At 42.3% G+C, this 21,189-nt stretch overlaps 4 protein-coding genes across 4 annotated transcripts in view; 1 reads left to right on the top strand and 3 right to left on the bottom strand.

Annotated features, from left to right (window-relative positions):
• LOC133547997 (T-lymphocyte surface antigen Ly-9-like) overlaps positions 1–21,189 on the bottom strand; it is a 280,939-nt gene that overhangs the window by 185,431 nt on the left and 74,319 nt on the right. The window lies entirely within an intron of this gene.
• The window catches only part of LOC133548174 (CD48 antigen-like), a 160,771-nt gene that overhangs the window by 70,550 nt on the left and 69,032 nt on the right, over positions 1–21,189 (bottom strand). The window lies entirely within an intron of this gene.
• Positions 1–21,189, top strand: part of LOC133548213 (CD48 antigen-like) — a 76,070-nt gene that overhangs the window by 31,826 nt on the left and 23,055 nt on the right. The window lies entirely within an intron of this gene.
• Positions 298–19,244, bottom strand: LOC133548218 (uncharacterized). The gene is made up of 3 exons (XM_061893528.1): positions 18,749–19,244; positions 2,486–2,555; positions 298–632 (listed from the first exon to the last, which is right to left on the bottom strand). The coding sequence occupies exons 1-3, from the start codon at positions 19,033–19,035 to the stop codon at positions 381–383; spliced, it is 609 nt and encodes a 202-aa protein (XP_061749512.1). The 5' UTR covers positions 19,036–19,244; the 3' UTR covers positions 298–380.

Consider the following 21,189-nt stretch of genomic DNA (forward strand, 5'->3'; position numbering starts at 1 on the left):
AAATATTGCGTATATATGTTATATTTTATGTCGTTGTATTTAGTCTATTTATACCTGCATTGATAGACAGACAACATTCACACACTAGGGCCAATTTAGTGTTGCCAATCAACCTATCCCCAGGTGCATGTCTATCTGTGTTGGCCTTGCGATGAGGTGGCGACTTGTCCAGGGTGTACCCCGCCTTCCGCCCGATTGTAGCTGAGATAGGTGCCAGCGCCCCCCGCGACCCCGAAAGGGAATAAGCGGTAGAAAATGGATGGATGGATGGATGGATGGAGATATATATATATATATATATATATATATATATATATATATATATATATAAATCACTAGTGTGCTGGGCTTCCAAGAGCGTAGCAGTGGAGGCAGTGAAGCTATGTGCCAAAAGTACATTTCATTTCCGTTGCATTAAAAAAACAAAATACTTTACACTGAACAAAGAACAGAGAGGAACCACACACACCATATATGTGTGTGTGTGTGTGTTCTACCTGCGCTTGTGTGTTGGGTTCCAGCCTGAAAAGACATCCCACCTGAGAACATTTAGTGTGGACCACTCCAGCTCCGACAAAGTTTGCAGGGTTAGGATCAACGCCCTCCAGCAAACCCACACCAAAACCTATAATCTAGCAAACATAAGTCATGTCAAGTATTATCAAGCATTAACTCTTTGTCATACAAGCATTAAAATATGTTTTGTCATGAGGTTTGGACATCAGGTCCTGATTTTTCTCTGTTTTAAAACACTGAAAATCCAAAATGTACAAAAGCTTCACTTCATGTGTGGTGATGTCCAAAACCTTGTAATGTGCATTGCTGCCACCTACAGGACATGAGGAAACATTACAGTCTATATGACACATCATCTTATCACATATTCAGTAAATGATGTGAACCATACAGTCTTTTACTATATTCATGCGACCCCGAAAGGGACAAGCGGTAGGAAAATGGATGGATGGATGTAAACTGTACCGCTATTTATTATTGTTTTAGAAATGATTTCTAAAAAGTGGTAGGAATAAATAAGCTGTGCTTCTTCCTAATCCTTTTCGGAATGTAAAACTGTAACTGTATACATGTTTGAAACACATCACTATATTGTTTTTATTTTTTTAATTTATTAAATCATGTCCGAAATAAATAAATACTTACAATACAATGACTCATATCCGTGGTCTATGTAGCTGCAGCATACATAATAGGTGGCACACCGTGATGACAAAACTAAACATTGTTATTTAAAATATTGAATTAAATGGATTTGTTCAGAAAAATTAAACATAAAATGTATTGTTGGACTTAATTTACAAAAACTTATATCCTAAACAATGGCATAAAAATAATTGTCATAAATTTTGAACAATTACTGGCACTGTAAAATATTGATACACAATTTAAAAAAATCCTAAATACAATTATTTTTGTTTACATAATGTCTTTTTTTAAAAAAGAAAATATGTGTATTGAACAGATTAAAAACATATAGTAGAAAAATATTGCTATATTGTTTTATAAAATGTTATTAAACACATTTTAAATAAAATAATTCATTAATTTATATTAAAATTGATTAAACTTAATTTACAAAATTATATTAAATACAACAAATATATATATATATATATATATATATATATTTTATAGATTAAAAATTAATTAATTAATCATTAGTAATTATTTTCTAAATAAGAAAATAATTGTATTGAACGGATTTAAAAAAGTAGAAAAATATTGTTATATGGTTTTATAAAATGTTATTAAATACATTTGAAATAAAATAATTATTTCAAAAATATATATTAAGATATAACAATAATAATAATTGTAATAATAATTAAGATATTTTGAAAAAAATATCTTAAAATTGATTATACTCAATTTACAAAATTACATTAAATACAACAAAAATTATATTTTTTAATAGATTAAAAATGACTTAATTATTTTTTAAATAATAAAGGTAAACAAATATTGTTACAATTTGTCATAACATTCTATTTAATACTTTTCTAAATTAAATATTTGTTTTACATTGATACACTTAAAAAAATGAATGGTAAAAATATTTATACACCTACTTTAGAACATTTTTCTCATGAACCCGCATGTATGATTGTCTTAGACATAGATGAGTGTCAGTGTATAGTCCAGAGTGTAAGTAATAGTAATTTATCATTACTATTATTAAGTCTCTTGAGTGGCGTGCTTTGATATCTTGGATTATTGCCTGCCTGTCAAACAACCTTTTGTTTAAAATGTTTAATATTTAAATGTGTTTTTGTTTTGCAAGATTCAGAAGAACTTGTGCAATACAACCACTTTTTCCTTAGTGACATCCTGTAAAACTTCAGTTTAAATGTATAAGTGTTGAACTTTTGAGTGTCTTTTTGCAAACACCCTGATGATGTTTTCTCATGCTTTGAAGATGAATTAAACTTTGTTTAAAAGAGTTTATAAGCAGAAGATGAGCATCTACCTTGGCTTTGGTGACCTCAGTGTCCATTGGGTGTTTGGATTTGAAGATCTTCTGGACTTCCTGCTCAGGACTGCAAACAAACAAGAACATTTGTTTCCAAGCTTTTATGCTTCATGTATGTCAACAAGTCATTTTTGTGTTAAAGAAGATACAACTAGTGGTTTGGATCAGACATCGAAAGGAACCAAACCCACCAAAAAAGAAAAGGCTGTTAAACGTACCGTCAATTTCGGACTATAATACTTTTATCCTACGCTTTGGACCCTACGTCTTTTAAAAATGTATGGATTTTTCTTTGCCAGCAGCCATAGAGCAAATCGTTTTCATTAAACACGTGCAAAGACATTGAAAAAGTGTGTTATTATTTGTGCTATGGCGCCGTCTATTGGATGAGTTTGCTCACTGCAGGTGCTGCTGGGTAATATGAATTCCTGCTGTTTGACGCTTCGAACCGGAAGTATAAGTGCCGCTCTGTATTCTAACCGTCCATAACGTTTTTACTTTTATGGATTCTTCATTCATCACTCCAAGCAACGTTTAGAAGTTTAACAATACAACTAAAACAATTCTTTCCCACTAAAATGTCCCATGTGTGATATATGTGGGAGTGTTTTTCTGCTTATTCGTACGTGCTATCGTAATGTTATGAAGCTAGCGTCGTTAGCATTAGATAAAATGCTAACACATTTACGAGTGTGTGTGTGTGTGTTATTATTATTAACTTACAAGACATTCTGTTTGTACTGTTTTAGTTTTAAAACTACCTCAGTAAATTCACCAAAATGTCACCGAGGAGTTATTGATTCTGTTTATTTGATTGGAGAGCTAGCTTCCGCAGCTACTGGGTCTTTTTTGATTGATTGATTGAAACTTTTATCATGAGATTGTACAGTAGAGTACATATTCCGTACAATTGACCACTAAATGGTAAAACCTGGATACGTTTTTCAACTTGTTTAAGTCGGGGTCCACGTAAATCAATTCATAGTATGGTCCATGATGACAACTTCTGTTTTGTTTGATCAGCCGTTTTACTGCTGTATTACAGACACCATTTGGAAACAATTAAGATACGTAAAGACATATTTACAAAAAATGTTGGTGTTAATAACTCATTTTACACAAAAATATCTGTGGTTTATAGTCATATATGTCCCATCCATCCATTTCCTACCGCTTGGGGGAGGCAGGGGGGCCTATCTCAGCTGCATGGTGGTGGTATCATTAATGCTCTGGGCCTGTTTTGCTGCCAATTGAACTGGTACTTTACAGATAGTAAATGGGACAATGAAAAAGGAGGATTACCTCCAAATTCTTCAGGACATCCTAACATCATCAGCCCGCAGGTTGGGTCTTGGGCACGGTTGGGTGTTCCAACAGGACAATGACCCCAAACACACGTCAAAAGTGGTAAAAGAATGGCTAAATCAGGCTAAAATTAAGGTTTTAGAATGGCCTTCCCAAAGTCCTGACTTAAACGTGTGGACAATGCTGAAGAAACAAGTCCATGTCAGAAAACCAAAAAATTAAGCTGAACTGCACACTTTTTTAGTAAAGAGGAGTATTCAAAAATTCAAGCAGAAGCTTGTGGTTGGCTACCAAAAAGCTCCTTATTGCAGTGAAACTTGCCAAGGGACATGTAACCAAATATTAACATTGCTGTATGTATACTTTTGACCAAGCAGATTTGCTCACATTTTCAGTAGACCCATAACCCATCCATCCATTTTCTACCGCTTATTCCCTTTTAGGGGTTGCGGGGGGCGCTGGCGCCTATCTCAGCTACAATCGGGCGGAAGGCGGGGTACACCCTGGACAAGTCGTCACCTCATCACAGGGCCAACACAGATAGACAGACAACATTCACACACACATTCACACACTAGGGCCAATTTAGTGTTGCCAATCAACCTATCCCCAGGTGCATGTCTTTGGAGGTGGGAGGAAGCCGGAGTACCCGGAGGGAACCCACGCAGTCACGGGGAGAACATGCAAACTTCACACAGAAAGATCCCGAGCCCGGGATTGAACCCAGGACAACTCAGGACCTTGGTATTGTGAGGCACATGCACTAACCCCTGTACCCCCGTGTTGCCTGCAAACTAGATAAAAGCCAATAATAATAATAATAATAATAAGTGCAGACCACATGAAAAACAATTTGTAAAACATTTAAAAAAATAAACATGGGAACACGATTGTTGCTCAACTATTTGTCTGAACACAATAATTTTGAACATACATTTCAGTGTTTATTTAAAGCAGCATTAAGTAACTTTACAACCTTCATAAAATGTGTTCATTACTTTCGAGACGATACATGGACTTACAACTAGTTGACAGACACCTCTGTCATGGCCTGAGGATGTCTGTATCTCTCCTACTGGCACTTATTGACTTGGAGGAGGGTGGCATCTCTACTAAAGATGTGAAAATGACAATTAGCCTAAGAATATCTCTATTAAACATATAACATGACATTTATACAAAATAATCATTCCACTTGGTAGTTTTCTTCTCCACATAACACCTTTAAACATCTAACACATTTAAATGAGCAGAAATGCTATATAACTCATTAACAAATGTCACAAAACCTATACATCACAATTACAGATACACTGAAAATGAATACACCACCGTCTAATATTTCATATAATGAGAAAATAAACAGTAAATTAAAATAGTACAGTAAAATAGAACAAAGTGTTGGGAGCAACAGAAACATAGCTGTATGAAATCAACAGGAAGTAATGCGGCAGCATTAACACACAGCACACCAGTCTAAAATGGAGGGAAAACTTCAATGAAAGGCAAAAAGTTTTTTTAAAACACTCAAACTATGAGCAAAACAAGTGTACACAAGAGTACATTATAACATGTTTACACTTGTTATACTCTCTTTAAACAGGAGGGATGAGAAAACCGCTCCCCTCCTCACGGCATGTCTTAACATGCAGGCCAGAACGACAAACTCACTACTGGAAGAAGGTAGGACTTCAAAATAAAATGACAAATGCTTACAAAACGAGTTATTTGCTGAAAAAAATCACCAAAAAAATGTGACAATGAATTACAATAAAGAAATAAAATAAAACGTGAGGGAATTTTGATGGAATGCATATCATATATCTTATATACCTGCTACATTTGTATTCATCAGTAAATAATGCTGTCAAACATGGACTTGGACTTGGATTGTTTCTTCGATGCAAAGGATGATTGGCACGAGCCAGGCGTGAATGAAGGTACATTTTTATTTATATTCTAACAAAAAAAGGCAAACAAAGGGGGGGAAACATTTTTTGGCTAAAAAAAAAAAAAAGAAGACTAGCACAAAGGCTGGAACTATAAACATGAACAAAAACACTTGCACTGTGGCATGAACAACAAAACTTGCACTGAGGCATAAATACAGAACTTACGTTTTGTGGACAAAAACGAACAGCATAGCAAGGCATGAAGCAGATGAATACGGGATGTGTAGGTAGGTAAGGTAAAGTTGCCAGGACAAAGAACAGAAACCGAATGGCTTAAATAATGGCTATGATAATGATTAGCAGGTGTGAGAACTGAGGACCGGGGCGTGACTTGAGAGCCAGGTGAAAGCTAATGAGTTACTATGGAAACAAAAACAAACCAGGAAGTGCAAAACAGGAAACAAGTGTCCAAAAAACAAAACCGAACATGACCAAAACAAAAGATGATCCATAGGCGTGACAAATGTTGAGTCACTGTCCATCTCACAACAATCTTAGATTTACTTGAGACGATGCTAACTACATCTTTTTCTTGAAGTACAAACACAGATCAAACCTTTAAAGCTGTCAACCAATAAGTTATAGTGAAAGTTTGCATAGATTTTCTACATGACCAAAATCATTGCATGTGTCGGAAGTTGATTGATTGATTATATTCCGTACAATTGACCACTAAATGGTAACACCCGAATAAGTTTTTCAACTTGTCCGGGTCCACGTAAATCGATTAATGTCCTGAACGTATTTTTACCCGGGTAAATTCCCTTTTTTATTTTTTTGTCTCCTCAGACCAAAACTTTCCGTTTCTTTTGGTTGTCTTATTGCTTCGGCCCTGACTGCAGTAATTGAACGAACGGCGTTCTTCCGTCTTTTTAAGGAATGGGGTTCTCGAAGAAGTCCCGCACTTTCTGACTGTGAGCACACTTTGCAACCCTAATGGCACGCTTCAGGTTGGCTCTGGCTGTTTTAAGTGCTACCATGTTGCCAGAGTCTTTAAAAGCCTTGTTCCGAGCCTTCGGCATTGCACGTACCTCACTGTTCATCCATGGTTTCTCCTTGGCCCGTGTGGGGATGTTCTTGATCACACCAACATCCTCCATGCACTTCTTTATTCATTCCGTGATCACGTACGACCGCCAGACACTTCTGGATATGGACATATTGGGCCGTTTTGGACTGATAGACGCGGGCGTGCTAAACATGCTAACTAGCATGGGGATACGTCGGCGGCTACATCCAGCGGCCTGTGAAGCAGGGGAGTCTAGTAGCAGCGGGGGCCGTCTACGGAGCAGACGCCAGCGGTGTGATCGGAAACGCGGATGTCGAGCGGGGCTAAAAACAAAGCAGAAGGCTAATCCCCACAGTACACCACTTCCCTCCACCCTGAAGACGGATTTAGATGGAAAATGCGAGACTACTGGTCTGGGTAAGGAGTCTGTTAAATTAGAACAAGTTTTTTCTGCTTTGAGTGTTTCAGAGTTGGACATGTGTTTTACTGAGGTGGCTAACTATGATGCGTGCAGTTTATCAAAGCAACAAACAAACAATCGGAAAATCCCCGTTACTGAGGAGGCTAACCATGATGCGTGCAGTTTATCAAAGCAACAATCAAACAATCGGAACATTCCCGTCGTATCAATTCCTAGATATGGTCGTAATTATACTGAATGCACTGGGCATAATAAACACAACATTATTAATATTGCTACTACGGATAATTTGATCAAAAATTCCCTAAAACAGCCCACTACCTATAATGTAGGTTTTTTAAACATAAGATCATTGTCTCCCAAAACGTTGTTAGTTAATGATATCATCAGAGACAACAATCTTAACGTCATCGGTCTCAGCGAAACCTGGCTTAAACCAAACGACTTTTTTGCGCTAAATGAGGCATGTCCTCCTAACTTTACACATGCGCATATTGCCCGTCCGCTTAAAAGGGGTGGGGGGGTCGCACTAATATACAACGAAAACTTTAACCTTAGTCCTAACATAAATAATAAATATAAATCGTTTGAGGTGCTTACTATGAGGTCTGTCACACCGCTGCCTCTACACCTGGCTGTTATCTACCGCCCCCCAGGGCCCTGTTCGGACTTTATCAATGAATTCTCAGAGTTCGTTGCTGATCTAGTGACACACGCCGATAATATAATCATAATGGGGGACTTTAATATCCACATGAATACCCCATCGGACCCACCGTGCGTAGCGCTCCAGAGTATAATTGATAGCTGTGGTCTCACACAAATAATAAATGAACCCACGCATCGCAACGGTAATACGATAGACCTAGTGCTTGTCAGGGGTATCACCGCTTCCAAAGTTACGATACTCCCGTATACTAAAGTATTGTCCGATCATTACCTTATAAAATTCGAGGTTCAGACGCATGTTCGTCAAACTAATAATAATAATAACTGCTATAGCAGCCGCAACATTAATACGGCCACAACGACAACTCTTGCTGACCTACTGCCCTCGGTAATGGCACCATTCCCAAAGTATGTGGGCTCTATTGATAACCTCACTAACAACTTTAACGACGCCCTGCGCGAAACCATTGATAACATAGCACCGCTAAAGTTAAAAAAGGCTCCAAAAAAGCGCACCCCGTGGTTTACGAAGAAACTAGAGCTCAGAAATTATTATGCAGAAAGCTGGAACGCAAATGGCGCACGACTAAACTTGAGGTGCACCATCAAGCATTTAGTGATGGTTTAATAACTTATAAACGCATGCTTACCTTAGCTAAAGCTAATTATTACTCAAATCTCATCCACCGTAATAAAAACGATCCTAAATTTTTGTTTAGTACGGTAGCATCGCTAACCCAACAAGGGACTCCTTCCAGTAGCTCCACCCACTCAGCTGATGACTTTATGCAATTCTTTAGTAAGAAAATTGAAGTCATTAGAAAGGAGATTAAAGACAATGCGTCCCAGCTACAACGGGGTTCTAGTAACACTGACACGATTGTATATACGGCGGATACTGCCCTCCAAAATAGTTTCTCTCGTTTTGAGGAAATAACATTAGAGGAATTGTTACAACGTGTAAATGGAATAAAACAAACAACATGTTTACTTGACCCTCTTCCTGGGAAACTGATCAAGGAGCTCTTTGTATTATTAGGTCCATCAGTGCTAAATATTATAAACTTATCACTTTCCTCGGGCACTGTTCCCCTAGCATTCAAAAAAGCGGTTATTCATCCTCTTCTTAAAAGACCTAACCTCGATCCTGACCTCATGGTAAACTACCGACCGGTGTCTCACCTTCCCTTTATTTCAAAAATCCTCGAAAAAATTGTTGCGGAGCAGTTAAATGAACACTTAGCGTCTAACAATCTATGTGAAACCTTTCAATCCGGTTTCAGGGCAAATCACTCCACGGAGACAGCCCTCGCAAAAATGACTAATGATCTATTGCTAACGATGGATTCTGATGCGTCATCTATGTTGCTGCTCCTCGATCTTAGCGCTGCTTTCGATACCGTCGATCATAATATTTTATTAGAACGTATCAAAACACGAATCGGTATGTCAGACTTAGCCCTGTCTTGGTTTAACTCTTATCTTACTGATAGGATGCAGTGTGTCTCCCATAACAATGTGACCTCGGACTACGTTAAGGTAACGTGTGGAGTTCCCCAGGGTTCGGTCCTTGGCCCTGCACTCTTCAGCATCTACATGCTGCCGCTAGGTGACATCATACGCAAATACGGTGTTAGCTTTCACTGTTATGCTGATGACACCCAACTCTACATGCCCCTAAAGCTGACCAACACGCCGGATTGTAGTCAGCTGGAGGCGTGTCTTAATGAAATTAAACAATGGATGTCCGCTAACTTTTTGCAACTCAACGCCAAAAAAACGGAAATGCTGATTATCGGTCCTGCTAGACACCGAACTCTATTTAATAATACAACTCTAACATTTGACAACCAAACAATTAAACAAGGCGACACGGTAAAGAATCTGGGTATTATCTTCGACCCAACTCTCTCCTTTGAGGCACACATTAAAAGCGTTACTAAAACGGCCTTCTTTCATCTCCGTAATATCGCTAAAATTCGCTCCATTCTGTCCACTAAAGACGCTGAGATCATTATCCATGCGTTTGTTACGTCTCGCCTCGACTACTGTAACATATTATTTTCGGGTCTCCCCATGTCTAGCATTAAAAGATTACAGTTGGTACAAAATGCGGCTGCTAGACTTTTGACAAGAACAAGAAAGTTTGATCACATTACACCTGTACTGGCTCACCTGCACTGGCTTCCTGTGCACTTAAGATGTGACTTTAAGGTTTTACTACTTACGTATAAAATACTACACGGTCTAGCTCCATCCTATCTTGCCGATTGTATTGTACCATATGTCCCGGCAAGAAATCTGCGTTCAAAGGACTCCGGCTTGTTAGTGATTCCCAAAGCCCAAAAAAAGTCTGCGGGCTATAGAGCGTTTTCCGTTCGGGCTCCAGTACTCTGGAATGCCCTCCCGGTAACAGTTCGAGATACCACCTCAGTAGAAGCATTTAAGTCTCACCTTAAAACTCATTTGTATACTGTAGCCTTTAAATAGACTCCCTTTTTAGACCAGTTGATCTGCTGTTTCTTTTCTTTTTCTTCTATGTCCCACTCTCCCCTGTGGAGGGGGTCCGGTCCGATCCGGTGGCCATGTACTGCTTGCCTGTGTATCGGCTGGGGACATCTCTGCGCTGCTGATCCGCCTCCGCTTGGGATGGTTTCCTGGTGGCTCCGCTGTGAACGGGACTCTCTATGCTGAGTTGGACCCGCTTTGGACTGGACTCTTGCGACTGTGTTGGATCCATTGTGGATTGAACTTTCACAGTATCATGTTAGACCCGCTCGACATCCATTGCTTTCCTCCTCTCTAAGGTTCTCATAGTCATTATTGTCACCGATGTCCCACTGGGTGTGAGTTTTCCTTGCCCTTATGTGGGCCTACCGAGGATGTCGTGGTGGTTTGTGCAGCCCTTTGAGACACTAGTGATTTAGGGCTATATAAGTAAACATTGATTGATTGATTGATTCATTAAGAGAGTACAATCAACATATTTCTGAAATAGAAACGACTTCATCCTGATGGGCTGGCCGACGTTCAACTCCGGCAGATCCCTCGCCGATTTGTCATACGCTAACTTCGCCGCCTGATGCTTCCCCCTCAGCTTGTCGGGAAACCCTGTGATGACCTGAGCTGCAATTAAGGACCTGGTCGGCCACCAAAAGAAGGGTTTTCAATAATGGCTTTTTTGCCGATATTCCGTTATTGTCCAAGTCCTAATTACCGATTCCAATATCAACCGATACCGATATATACAGGCGTGGAATGAACACATTATTATGCCTAATTTTGTTGTGATGCGCCGCTAGATGCATTAAACAATGTTACAAGGTTTTCCCAAATAAATCAACTCAAGTTATAGGGAAAAAAATGCCAACATGGCACTTCCATATTTATTATTGAAGTCACAAAGTGCATTATTCTTTTTTAACATGCCTCAAAACAGCAGCTTGGAATTGGGACATGCTCTCCCTGAGAGAGACTATGAGGAGGTTGAGTTGGGCGGGGTTGAGATGTGTGTGTGTGGTAGTGGGGGGTGTATATCGTAGTGTCCCGGAAGAGTTAGTGCCGCAAGGGTTTCTGGGTATTTGTTCTGTTGTGTTTATGTTGTGTTACAGTGCGGATGTTCTCCCGAAATGTGTTTGTCATTCTTGTTTGGTGTGGGTTCACAGTGTGGCGCATATTTGTAACAGTGTTATTTTTTTTTAACATGCCTCAAAACAGCCGCTTGGAATTTGGGACATACTCTCCTTGAGATAATCTTGATACCCACTACAACTCTACTTTGACTTTCACAAAGTGCAGTATTTTTTTAAAATCTTTTTTAAACATGCCTCAAAACAACAGCTACAAAAACAATGAAGGCACACAGCTTCAGTACCGGGGTGTACTAGAACAGTGGTTCTCAAATGGGGGTAAGTGTACCCCTGGGGGTACTTGAAGGTATGTCAAGGGGTACGTGAGATTTTTTTTTAAATATTGTAAAGATATTTAAAAATATATATTTTTATTTTTTTTTAAGGTAAAGTTGCGAGGACAAAGAACAGAAACAGAATGTCTTAAATAATGGCTATGATAATGATTAGCAGGTGTGTGGGATTCACGGTGGCAGAGGGGTTAGTGTGTCTGCCTCACAATACTAAGGTCTTGCAGTCCTGGATTCAAATGCAGGCTCGGGATATTTCTGTGCAGAGTTTGCATGTCCTCCCCGTGAATGCGTGGGTTCCCACTTCCAAAGACATGCACCTGGGGTTAGGTTGATTGGCAACACTAAATGGTCCCTAGTGTGTGAATCTGAGTGGGAATGTTGTCCGTCTATCTGTGTTGGCCCTGCGATGAGGTGGTGACTTGTCCAGGATGTACCCCGCCTTCCGCCCGATTGTAGCTGAGATAGGCGCCAGCGCCCCCGCGACCCCAAAAGGGAATAAGCGGTAGAAAATGGATGGATGGATATTGTAAAAATAGCAACAATTCAAAAATCCTTTATAAATATGTTTATTGAATCATACTTCAACAAAATATGAATGTAAGTTCATAAACTGTGAAAAGAAATGCAACAATGCAATATTCAGTGTTGACAGCTAGTTTTTTTGTAGACATGTTCCATAAATATTAATGTTAAAGATGTCTTTTTTTGTGAAGAAATATTTAGAATTAAGTTCATGAATCCAGATGGATCTCTGTTACAATCCCCAAAGAGGGCACTTTAAGTTGATGATTACTTCTATGGGTAGACATTTTTATTCATAATTGAATCACTTGTTTATTTTTCAACAAGTTTCTAGTTATTTTTAAATCTTTTTTTCCAAATAGTTCAAGAAAGACCACCACAAATGAGCAATATTTTGCACTGTTATACAATTTAATGAAACAGAAACTGATGAAATAGTGCTGTATTTTACTTCTTTATCTTTTTTGTTCAACCAAAAATAATTTTGCTCTGATTAGAGGGTACTTGAATTAAAAACATGTTCACTGGGGGACCATCACTGAAAAAAGGTTGAGAACCACTGTACTAGAGTAATAAAGTAAACCTCCTTTAGTGCAAGACTGCCTGGCATACTGTATAACAGGAAATTACAAACTGAGCTGAATCTCAACAGCCGATATGGGCATCTACACCAACTATATGATCCGCTGTTTCATTTACTTTACAAGTGTTAAAATACCATGCATGCTCTGGTTATGCTCTTATTTTGAAAATCCATAGATGACCTACAAAACGTGAGTTCCTTATATGGCTTTAGCTTTCACTTTTGCAAAACAGACCCATTTTATTTGCTGTTTTCAGTGAATAGCTATTGAAAGACAGCAAACTAGTTTGGTAAAATAGGTGAAAGTGAATCGTCTATAATGGACTACCAACATGTTCTGGTCTATTTCATGTGGACTTTCACTGCAGGTAAGTTCTGATGTTGCTTTTCCTATAATTTTTTATAAATGTAGACTTTGTACAAATAGAAAGAAGATCTAGCGTTGTGTTGTGTTGCACCTGTTGTGTGTTTTGCTACCAAACTAAATATTGTTCTACACAAAGTCTTTGTTATAATGTGTGGTGCATTATAGAGGACAAGAGTCCTGCTGTGGCTCAGTACGTGTATTCAGGCTGCATGTAGGAAGTACAAGTGACGTAAACACACGTGACACAGTGATATGTTATAGGTGCAGGCACCGTGGCTGCCACAAGGTGGCGCAGTATGTCAATACAATCACCCTGTAACATCTCCCTTCCTTTAGTAAAGTATCCACACTGGAAAAATGCTGCCTGTAAATCAACTGTAGACCATCAACATACTAGTAACCCCATTTTCAACCTCAGATAGCGATACCTGGTTTAACATCCAATATCAGATATCAAATATATAGCAAAACAGAACGTAACATTACATAGTAGCAGGATAAGAGCACACCTGTCATGAAATCACACTCAATCACAGAACATCACTTTTTTTTTTTTTTTTTTTTAAATTCACAGTCCATGTGTGTTTGAAAGTGCAAACAGTCCATGTATGTTTATTCGACTGTATGTCAGTGTGTGTGTGTGTGTGTGTGTGTGTGTGTGTGTGTATATGCGTGTCACAGTCCATGTGTGACCTACAGGTCAAGTCTGTCAGGAGGCCTAATAAGCCTCCCACTCCGGGAGAAAGTCCGGCCCTGTGTCTCTGGCCTGCGGAGTAGACGGTGATGACCTTGGGGCCGGTGAAGACCTTGGAGACTCCCCAGCACCGCCAACACTGTCTCTGTTGCCACTGCCACTCGCAGGCTGCTCTGGGGTTATATCTGGTCGAGCCAGCGGTTGCTCAGGCATTGCCTCGGCCGGTCTAAGATCAATTCTGTTGCTTCGATATGTGGTCCCCTCTACGTCGACCAGATAGGATCGGAGTCCCAACTGCTGCAGGCACACTCCTCTCCTCCATCTGCCCGTTCTGTCTCCCGGGAGCGGCTTCATTTTAACAGGCTGGCCGACGTTCAGCTCCGGCAGATCCCTCGCCGATTTGTCATACACTAACTTCGCTGCCTGATGCTTCCCCCTCAGCTTGTCGGAAACCCCTGTGATGACCTGAGGTGCAAGGAGCTGGTCGGCCACCGGAAGAAGTGTTCTCAGCCTTCGTGACATGAGACGCCGTGCTGGGCTACAATGTATGCCCTCAGTGGGCGTGTTTCGCCAATGCAGAATGGCCTTCCAGGGGTCCTCTTTGGCACGGTCCACCTTTTTGCACAAGCCTTTCACAATCTTTACTGCAGACTCTGCTTTGCCATTAGCTTTTGGGTGCCGCGGTGAGGACATGACATGTTCGAAGCCCCACTCCCTTGCAAATGCCCGGAATTCACTGCGGGCAAACTGGCTTCCCCCATCCGTAATGGCTCTGTCCGGGACGCCATAACGTGCAAACTGTGCCTTGATTCGTCGGATTGTGGTGTCGGCCGACAAATCAGGGAGCAGGTCTATCTCCCAGAAGTCGGAGTAGTGGTCCACCACGAGCAAAAAGTTCTGTGCTGCGTAGCTGTACAAATCCATGCTTACCAGCTGCCATGGACGTGTGGGGAGCGGGTGTGACATCATGGTCTCTTTTTGTTGTTCGTGCGCATACTCGTTACACACAGAACACTGCTGTACATAGTCTTTGACTTCCCCTTGCATGCGGGGCCAGTACAATGTATCGCGAGCATGTCTGTAACATGCTTCACCACCCACATGATTGTGGTGGATCCTGCTCAGCATTTCCGGACGTATGGCTTTCGGAATGATGACACGCTGGCTCCTGAAAAGCACGCCATCCTGTGCGCTTATTTCATCTCTGATGGCCCAGTAGTCCCTGATGAGTACGGGGGCTTCCTCTTTGTGTTCTGGCCATCCCGCAGTACGACTGCCTTGAGCGTTTGGAGACACACATCCTCCTCTGTGTGTGCTCGGATCTGTGCCAGGCGTTGGCTGCTGACATTGAGGTAGTCTGCCTGCTGAATGGCCGCTGCGTCACACTGCTCCTGTTGCATGCTGCAGACCATTTCTCGTCGGTACAGTGTGTCTGTTTTCCGTGGCGGGATGGTGGCTCTACTAAGCGTGTCACTTATGTACATTTCAGGGCCTGGCTTGTACACCACCATAAGGCAGTAATTCTGAAGTGTCAGGAGCATGCTCTGTAGGCGTTTGGGCGCGCTGAGGAGGGGCTTACTGAAGATGGACACTAAAGGCCGGTGGTCGGTCTCTGCTGTCACATCACCCCGTCCATATAGGTAGTAGTGGAAGCGTTGACAGGCGAACACGATGCTCAGGCACTCCTTTTCTATCTGTGCATAGTTTTGTTCCGTCTGGGTCAGGGCGCGGGAAGCAAAAGTGACAGGCTGCCCTTCCTGTAGCAGACAGCAGCCCAGGCCTGTCTGACTGGAGTCGCTCTGTATGGTGACTGGCTTGATGGCGTCATAATAGCGCAAGACCGGTACTGCTGTGACCAGTGTCTTCATTTCCTTCATGGCAGCATCATGTTTTGGCGGTCAGTGCCACGCCACGTCTTTGTCTAGCAGCCTCCTCAATGGTTCACATACCTCTGACAGGCGGGGCATGAATCTGGAAAGATAGTTCACAAAGCCAACACACCGCTGGACCCCTTTAGCGTCTGTGGGGTTCGGCATGTCCAAAACCGCCCTGATCTTGTCAGGGTCAGCCTTGAGGCCCTCGGCAGACAGTATGTGGCCGTGGAAGCGGACCTCCTTCACTCGGAACTGCAACTTTTTCAGGCTCAGCCTGAGCTTAACTTCTCTGCATCTGTCCATTAGGGAAATTAGGTTTGTGTCATGGTTCCGGTTGGCCTCCTCGTCCGTATCCCCGCAGCCAACTATGAGGATATCATCGGCTATGGGCTCAATCCCAGTTAATCCAGCTAAGAGCTCATGTTGCTTTCTCTGGTACAGTTCCGGAGCAACTGACACACCAAAGGGGAGCTTCAGCCACCGTTTTCTGCCCTATGGTGTCCAGAACGTTGTCATCAGGCTGCTCTCCTCATCCAGTCGGCACTGCAGGAATGCATCACGCGCATCCACCAGCGTGAATATACGCGCCTTTGGCAGCTTGTACAACACATCATCTAAAGTGGGCATGAGGTAGTGGGACCGTTTCAGGGCTCGGTTGAGTGGCTTTGGGTCAATGCATAGTCTCAATTTATCCATTTTTTTCACTATGACCAGATTGCTGATCCAGTCTGTGGGCTGTGTGACTGTGGTTAAATGTCCATCCTTTTCGTATTGATCGAGCTGTGCTTTAACAGCTGCCTTGAGGGCCACTGGAACATTCCTGGGGGCACACTGCTGTCCAGCTCAAAGTGAATATCGCCAGGCAGGGACTCGACTGGGCTGGTGAACACGTCGTGGTATGTGTTGATGAGACGCTCTTTGGACAGGTCTCCCATCCTGCAGTGTTCCACTTTATTTAGCTCCTCAGGAATGGTGAATCGTATCAGGCCTAGTCTCTCAGATGTCTCCCCCGAAAGCAAGGGCCTTTGGCCTGTATGCACAACCTCAAAGTCCAGCTTTTGTGTTCTGCCCCTAATGACACACTGTGTGCTGTACAACCCCAGCGAGTTCATCCACTCACTGTTGTACAGCTTCAATCTGGTGAGACTCTTCTGAAGAGGCGTTCTGGGCGCCAGTCTCATCTTGTCCTTCATGCTAATCACATTGCAGGTGGCTCCCGAGTCGAGCTGGCACCTCTGGACCCCCTGTTGCAGTGGCAGATTGACAAACCACTTTTTCCCTTGCGTGTTCACCGCTCCCACGCTCTCTGCTGTGTACACATCTCTTTCATCACTGTCCTCCTGTTCCCTTGTTGACGGGTCATCCACAGCATTCAACTGGCGTGCGTGCTGACCCCTCTTCATGCATACTTTGGCGAAATGGTTGGCAGTGCCACAAGAGCGGCAGGATTTACCAAATGCAGGGCACTGGTCTCGCCCACGTGTGTGCCTTGTACCACAGTACTTGCATTCCACTGTGTCTCTCATTCTCTGGAGCTGTGCACTGGTGTTGGTGGGCTCAGATGGCCTACCGGCAGACCTGCGTCCATATCTTTGTCCCCCCTGCGCGACATTGATGCTCTCTCCAGGCCCAGAGTTGCCCAGAGACGTAGTCTTTAATTTATTGTCCATGACCTCGGCTGCACGGCAGATCATGATTGCTTGATCCAATTTGAGATCATTTTCTCTTAGCAAACGACGTCAGCAATGCCAAGGACAAGCTTGTCCTTTATGAGTTCATCTTGCATAGCTCCGTATTCACAAGAAGCAGCCTTTTCTCTCAGCCTTGTAACAAAAGCCTCTATGGCAGGGGTGCCCACACTTTTTCTGCAGGCGAGCTACTTTTCAATTGACCAACTCGAGGGGATCTACCTCATTTATATATATCATTTATATTTATTTATTAATGAAAGAGACATTTTTGTAAACAAGTTAAATGTGTTTAATGATAATACAAGCATGTGTAACACATATAGATGTCTTTCTTTTACAAAGACAAGAATATAAGTTGGTGTATTACCTGATTCTGATGACTTGCATTGATTGGAATCAGACAGTAATGATGATAACGCCCACATTTTCAAATGGAGGAGAAAAAAAGTTATCCTTTCTGTACAATACCACATGAAAGTGGTTGGTTTTTGGCATCTAATTCATCCAGCTTCCATACACTTTACAAGAAAAACATTTGCGTCAAATTCCGTAGCTTGCTTGATTGACATTCACGGCACCCGAGGGTCTTGTGAGATGACGCTGGCTGCTGCCAGTTCATTATTATGAAAAAATGACAGAGAGGAAGGCGAGAAACACTTTTTATTTCAACAGACTTTCGCGACCTCCTTTCCGTCAAAACTCTAAAGGCCGACTGCACGTTTCCTATCTTCACAATAAAAGCCCTGCTTCATGCTGCCTGCGCTAACAAAATAAGAGTCTCGGAAAGCTGGCGTGCACAAGTGATGTGCACGCCAGCTTTCTGAGGGATCGCTTGTGCACGCCAGTTTTCCGAGACTCTGTATTTAGTTAGCGCAGGCAGCATGAAGCAGGGCTTTTATTGTGAAGATAGGAAATGTGCAGTCGGCCTTTAGAGTTTTGACGGAAGGTACGGCGCGAGAGTCTGTTGAAATAAAAAGTGTTTCTTGCCTTCCTCTCGGTCATATTTTCATAATAATGATCTTGCAGCAGCCAGCCTCATCTCACAAGACCCTCCGGTACCGTGAATGTCATTTAAGTGACGTCTTGGTGAAGATTGATGATCACTAATTTTTAGGTCTATTTTTTTTAAAAGCCTGGCTGGAGATCGACTGACACACCCCCCGCGGTCGACTGGTAGCTCGCGATCGACGTAATGGGCACCCCTGCTCAATGGGTTCGCCTTCCTCTTGCTTTAAGTTTCCAAAAACTTACCTCTCGAATGTGACATTCTTCGGGGGGGTGAAGTATCCCTCCAGTGCCTCCAGAATAGCACCGGCATCTTTCTGTTGGTCGACAGTGAGTCCCAGGTTGTATTTGTAAACATGGAGGCAGCCGTTCCCCATTAGCCGTCTCAGCGCCGCTGCTTGGACGGGCTTCTCCTTCTCGTTGAGCCCCGTCGCCAGCAGATAATCCTCAAACTCTGCTCGGAAGTTTTTCCAGTTGCCGTGAGTGTCTCCAGCCATCTTCATTGGCTCCGGAGGCGGGATGTTGGATGCCATTATACCAACGCGGTGCTAAAGCTAACAGGCTAACTGAAACTGCTAAAACTCACCAAGACAGATAAATGCACACTGTCTCAACAACAGACAGAATGTGGGGCATAATCGGGTCCTGCTTGGACTTCTGACACCATGTTATAGTGCGTGTTGTATTATAAAGACGACAAGAGTCCTGCTGTGTGTCAGTACCGTGTATTCAGGCTGCATGTAGGAAGTACAAGTGACGTAAACACACGTGACACAGTGATATGTTATAGGTGCAGGCACTGTGGCTGCCACAGGGTGGCGCCGCATGTCCACACAATCATCCTGTAACAAGTACTTCTTGTATTTCATACATCATACCGGTTTGGGGTGTTTTGCTGATGTGTACAACCCTACCTGGTGGGCGTGTCAAGGCTCAGCCGGTTTGTGGAGGTTTCTGTTTGAGCACGTAAGTAGATATTACAGGATATACTAGCTGTTTTCTGCGAACATTAATGCCTCAATTATTATAAGAATTGTGATCACAAACACCGGCATGCGAAAGCAATGCATATTCAGTCAACAGCCCCACAGGTCACACTTATGGTGGCCGCATAAACAACACCAAAACTGTCACAAACATGCACCCCACTGTGAATCACACCAAACAAGAACAACAAATGCATTTCGGGAGAACATCAGCACCGCAAAGCAACAGAAACACAACAACACAAATACCCAGAACCCCTTGCAACACCGACTCTGCCGGGACGCTACAGTATGGACATGGATAGGACTAGAGGAGAGAGAGGAACGAAGGGCAGAGGAGGGATTGAAGGAAAGTCCAAGTCTAAAAGAGTGCACAAAGACGATGAAGAGGTAGATAAGAGGAAGAAAGTTATGGTAGATGATTACAAGATCATTTATACATTTAAAACAAGTCAAGATATGAATGACATCAGCTTGATGACACTGGTTAGGAGGTTAAAGAAGGACATTGGAGAGGTGGATCGAGATACATGGTGTCCGGTGGAACTGATCGAAGTTGACAGGAAATATTGTAAACATAATTTGTTCCAATGATTAATTGTCAGCATCCGAAAATTGTTACAGGTTTGACATCACACAATGTTTCTTATACTATAACTTGTACATGCAGGTTGTAAGAACAAGTCTTCCAAGCAACACCCGCAATACACAACGCTATATAAATATAATTCACACTTCACAATTCACTCGATCCGGCTACACAAACACCTGACCTATTTCTTTACTTTTGGTGTGGTAGGTAAGTTCTGCTGTTCATTTGGTAACGTCTTGTTTATGTGGAGATGAAAACTACCAAGTGGAATTATTATTTTATATAAATGTCATGTTATATATTTAATAGAGATATTCTTGGTCTAATTGTCATTTTCACATCTTTAGTAGAGATGCCACCCTCCTCCAAGTCAATAAGTGCCAGTAAGAGAGATACAGACATCCTCAGGCCATGACAGATCAATCAATCAATCAATGTTTACTTATATAGCCCTAAATCACTAGTGTCTCAAAGGGCTGCACAGACCACCACGACATCCTCGGTAGGCCCACATAAGGGCAAGGAAAACTCACACCCAGTGGGACGTCGGTGACAATGATGACTATGAGAACCTTAGAGAGGAGGAAAGCAATGGATGTCGAGCGGGTCTAACATGATACTGTGAAAGTTCAATCCACAATGGATCCAACACAGTCGCGAGAGTCCAGTCCAAAGCGGATCCAACACAGCAGCGAGAGTCCCGTTCACAGCGGAGCCACCAGGAAACCATCCCAAGCGGAGGCGGATCAGCAGCGCAGAGATGTCCCCAGCCGATACACAGGCAAGCAGTACATGGCCACCGGATCGGACCGGACCCCCTCCACAAGGGAGAGTGGGACATAGAAGAAAAAGAAAAGAAACGGCAGATCAACTGGTCTAAAAAGGGAGTCTATTTAAAGGCTAGAGTATACAAATGAGTTTTAAGGTGAGACTTAAATGCTTCTACTGAGGTGGCATCTCGAACTGTTACCGGGAGGGCATTCCAGAGTACTGGAGCCCGAACGGAAAACGCTCTATAGCCCGCAGACTATTTTTGGGCTTTGGGAATCACTAATAAGCCGGAGTCCTTTGAACGCAGATTTCTTGCCGAGAAATGTCTGTCAACTAGT

The sequence above is a fragment of the Nerophis ophidion genome, linkage group LG02, assembly GCF_033978795.1.
Source record: "Nerophis ophidion isolate RoL-2023_Sa linkage group LG02, RoL_Noph_v1.0, whole genome shotgun sequence".
NCBI classification, from domain to species: Eukaryota; Metazoa; Chordata; class Actinopteri; order Syngnathiformes; family Syngnathidae; genus Nerophis; species Nerophis ophidion.

What these genes read in the sequence shown, in the direction of transcription:
- LOC133548218 (XM_061893528.1), bottom strand. Translation starts at nt 19,035, where the DNA reads ATGGCATCCAACATCCCGCCTCCGGAGCCAATGAAGATGGCTGGAGAC. An exon ending in AAGAATGTCACATTCGAGAG is followed by an intron (nt 2,556 to 18,748) that starts GTAAGTTTTTGG and finishes GTTTGTTTGCAG; the next exon opens with TCCTGAGCAGGAAGTCCAGA. An exon ending in CTGAGGTCACCAAAGCCAAG is followed by an intron (nt 633 to 2,485) that starts GTAGATGCTCAT and finishes TATGTTTGCTAG; the next exon opens with ATTATAGGTTTTGGTGTGGG.